Source organism: Acyrthosiphon pisum, chromosome A2 (assembly GCF_005508785.2).
Source record: "Acyrthosiphon pisum isolate AL4f chromosome A2, pea_aphid_22Mar2018_4r6ur, whole genome shotgun sequence".
Lineage (NCBI taxonomy): Eukaryota > Metazoa > Arthropoda > Insecta > Hemiptera > Aphididae > Acyrthosiphon > Acyrthosiphon pisum.
This window is the reverse complement of record NC_042495.1, coordinates 116,133,252-116,137,418: the sequence shown is the minus strand read 5'-3', so window position 1 is coordinate 116,137,418 and position 4,167 is coordinate 116,133,252. Positions and strand designations below refer to the sequence as shown.

Here is a 4,167-nt window from a genome sequence, read left to right as displayed (position 1 = left end):
TAATTGAACATAAATGGACATATTTAATTTTCTTTTTTTTTCATTTATACTGTCACACTCTGTATAGTAGATACGTCATAAGAATATATATAATTAATAATTAAAGCCCCTAAAGCCCCCCCCCCTATTTGCGCCTATGTTGTCTACAGTAAAAACCAGCTAATAACAATGCAGTTTGAAGTCTTAAAAAAAATTATACTATAACCTCCTAGTTATTTACCCAAGGCCTTCAATTGGCTGCGACGAAAATAGTGTTTGCACATTTTTATCATAACATAATGTTTATACATTTTTATTAAGTGCTTAAAATTTATCTTAACTTTTCCGTTGCCCGGAATAAAAATTCTGATTTACAGCAGTATATTATCAGGTAGGCAATCTACCTGCGGTAGATCGCGGACCCCGTGCTGTTTGTACCTAAGTGTATGATTTCAATCTACAGTATCAAAGTTATATCAAGTTTGTCGTATTCCACCTATGGTGGATTAATTATATAATCAATCAATGTAATATCCTAACCTAACCTAACCGAACTAATATAAGATGAATAAAAAACCAAATTTAACCATTTTTAAATCAGCCTGTCTTCTTCCCAGAGGTCTAATCTACACACAAATATTCATCTATATATATAAAAATGGAGCGTGAAAAATGTCGTTTATTATTATTAGTTGAATGTCGCATTCGCGCTTCACGCATTTGTGATATCCGAATTATTTCACGTTCATTTCGGTCGTCACGTTCTTATGCACTTTGGTTAGATCGGTAATTACCGGTTAATTTGTCGAGACTTACTATGCGTTTGATAATAATGGCGGGTATACAATTATTGTAGGTACCTACTTCAAAATACAGTTTCTTGGTTTGATCAGTAGGTAGTCTTAATCTTCTGTGCTCTATTTTCGTAAATTTGTACAGTCTTTGTGATTACAAATAGTAATCGTGGGCTCTTGGGTAAAACAGTTGATTGGTGTCAGCCTCGTCCGTAGACTTATCTTTGTTTCCGTACCCGTTGGTCGGGGGCTGTTCGCCGGGGAACGGGTCACGGAACGACCCGGGTGGCCGGTAACTGACGGTGTACACGGTGCGACCGTTAACGGGCTCTTCCGACCGGCAGTACGGGGCCAGCGACCGTGGCCGGGACAACTCCAACGGGCCCCACTGCTGGTAACTCGAACTGGTCTCCGTCTCTTTGGCCATCAGCAAGTTTGGGCCCTGCGACCAGGTGGCGGTGCTTGGCAGTGCCAATGGCCGTCGGCCGTGGTGGTCTTGCCCACCATCGTGCACGCGCCGCTGCCGCAATTGGTGCCTATGGTCTCCGCCGGCCCGGTGGCCCGCTGCCGTTCTGCCTCAGGCAGACACTTGGTCATACGAAGTCATGTCGCTGCGACGTCATGTTCTGCATGCGTTCCTGCGAGCCGCCCACGAGCTCATGATCACACTGCACCGCGGGCAGCGTCCGGCCCGCGTTCGGCCACTCGCGAAAACTGGCCCGGTGCACTGTCCAGCCTGGGCCAGAGGCCCTCTATTGGTGCCATCGTGGGCCTGCAGTTCCGATCTACAGGTCCAGGCTGTTTGTACGATTGACTGAAGCGTGGATACGTAGTTAGTCGTACGTTGTGGGCACGCCACTGATAGTCGTATACCATTTAATCAATACTTCATAGCAGAGTTTAATTTTTGTTAAATGTTTTAAAGTAAATTTAATGAATTGTAAATTTTGGTTAATCTGGCATGTTTGTTGATTAATATTATTATTTGTATCAATATAATAATTATATGTCTGAGAATCGGCTATTATCTAAGTTTGTATGCTGTGCTATAAGTAATTCCGGAGTTATGGCCTCTGAATTGGGTAGATTAGACGACTGGGAAGAAGATAGGCTAATTTAAAAAGGGTTCAATTTTTTTTTTTTTACTCATTGGATTTTAGTACGGTTAGGTTAGGTAAATACATTTATAACTTAACGTTCTAATAGATTCATTAAATGTAAAGAAATAAACAACATACTAATTTACGTTTTTTCTGCTATAATAAGTTATATGATTTATTACACAAATTAAAGAGAAAATTACTCATTAATTGAAGTTAAAATAACGTATGAATATCACCGTAATAAATAGTTACAAAAATGTCAATGTTTAACAATCGTAAAATAATTATTTTCAGAGTTACAATCAAAAATCTGAAAATCGAGCGCATTTTTTTTTCTAATTTTTTTTTTTTTTGATTGGCTGTAACTTGGTCAATTTTGGACTTAGAAAGTTGATTCAACTACCAAAATTCATTAAAAAAGTAGGCAAAAAATAATTAGTGGTTAAATCAGGGGGTTGCCATTTAATAAAAAAAAGTTGACATGCGCATGCGCGTGACTAGTTAAGTAAAAAAAATTCAAAGACCATAAAAATGTGTATTTTTATGTCATAACAACTGCCAAAAAAACGGAATTCAAATAGCAGGTCTCTACGCAAAGATATTGAGTGTTCTCGTTCACCGTTTACACACTGTATATTATATATATAATATATATACAATAATATAATTATAATATATATTATACTGACATATTGTGAATTACTGCAGTATGTTTGACTGGTTACTACAACAGCTACTCTATAGGCAAGGCCAGTCTATTAATAAAACTTATTTAAGTAAAATAAGTAAAATAATTTCATTTAAATAAATTAAAATAAAATAGGTGCAACAGTGTATCACTGAAGGTGATTGTTACATTTGTACCCCTTCAATATTTTTGTAAATACTTAAGTATTAGAAAAAATACTGACTAGTTAGAGTGTTAAGACCTGAACCAAAAAAAACTGCACTACTTTTGGTGTATATCAAAATAACTATAGCCAAACATAAAATTAAAATTATGTACTCAAATAAAAAAGTAAGTATATGATTTTTATTTACAATCTGTTATCAAAAACACATTTAATTTTTTTTTCCAAAAAGTTACCTAGTTATCATAATTTTGATAAGGAAACATCGATTGTTATACAGATGGCCAACTGCTAAATTTGTTTAAGATTTTTATATTGGTTATTGAACAACTTATTGCCCGTGTTACAATTGTACCCAGTCTCCCCTACTTCAAAATACAGTTTCTTGGTTTGATCAGTAGGTAGTCTTAATCTTCTGTGCTCTATTTTCGTAAATTTGTACAGTTTTTTGGGATTACAAATTGTAATCGTGCGCTCTTGGGTAAAACAGTTGGTTGGTGTCAGCCTCGTCCGTAGACTTATCTTTGTTTCCGTACCCGTTGGTCGGGGGCTGTTCGCCGGGCAACGGGTCACGGGACGACCCGGGTGGCCGGTAACTGACGGTGTACACGGTGCGACCGTTAACGGGCTCTTCCGACCGGCAGTACGGAGCCAGCGACCGTGGCCGGGACAACTCCAACGGGCCCCACTGCTGGTAACTCGAACTGGTCTCCGTCTCTTCGGCCATCAGCAAGTTTGGGCCTTGCGACCAGGTGGCGGTGCTTGGCCGCGCCAATGGCCGTCGTCCGTCCGTACATGGGATGCCGAACGCGTCGGCCGTGGGGGTCTTGCCCACCATCGCGCACGCGCCGCTGCCGCAATTGGTGCCTATGGTCTCCGTCGGCCCGGTGGCCCGCTGCCGTTCTGCCTCGGGCAGCCACTTGGTCACGAAGTCATGTCGCTGTGACGTCACGTTCTGCATGCGTTCCTGCGAGCCACCCACGAGCTCGTGATCACACTGCACCGCGGGCAGCGTCCGGCCCGCGCACGGCCACTCGCGAAAACTGGCGAAAACTGGCCCGGTGCACGGTCATCCGGTTGAGCTCTTCGCTGCAACTGTCTAACCTATGAAAATATAATGTTTTATTCAATGTAATTTCCTATAGTTATATCCTCTATAAAATTTCTATCTATGGAACTGAACCCTCCCCATAGAAAATTCTTAGCTACGGCCCTAATGTGATTGTGTGAATGTGCGCTGTGCAATAGGTCAAGGTCTCACCATACTATTTACTATTTTACCATAGAATATTTTATTAGCTATGGTTATTACATAGAACGTTATTATCAGGGGAGGATCTGTATTCTGTAACGGGGAACATGTAAAATAACATATAAATGATACACAGCGTGCCAGTTACATCTAATCACTTTCAATCGCCAGTTGATATGTGAAAGTAA

At 40.3% G+C, this 4,167-nt stretch overlaps 1 protein-coding gene across 1 annotated transcript; it reads right to left on the bottom strand.

The window, feature by feature from the left end:
• Positions 1-585: 585 nt before the first annotated feature.
• On the bottom strand, positions 586-3,911 carry LOC115034088. The gene is made up of 2 exons (XM_029489705.1): positions 3,097-3,911; positions 586-839 (listed from the first exon to the last, which is right to left on the bottom strand). Exon 1 carries the CDS (start codon positions 3,686-3,688, stop codon positions 3,182-3,184), a length of 507 nt encoding a protein of 168 aa, XP_029345565.1. The 5' UTR covers positions 3,689-3,911; the 3' UTR covers positions 586-839; positions 3,097-3,181.
• Positions 3,912-4,167: the final 256 nt, after the last annotated feature.

Bases quoted from the DNA above. Each gene is read 5' to 3' on its own strand.
- LOC115034088 (XM_029489705.1), bottom strand. From the start codon at position 3,688: ATGCAGAACGTGACGTCACAGCGACATGACTTCGTGACCAAGTGGCTG.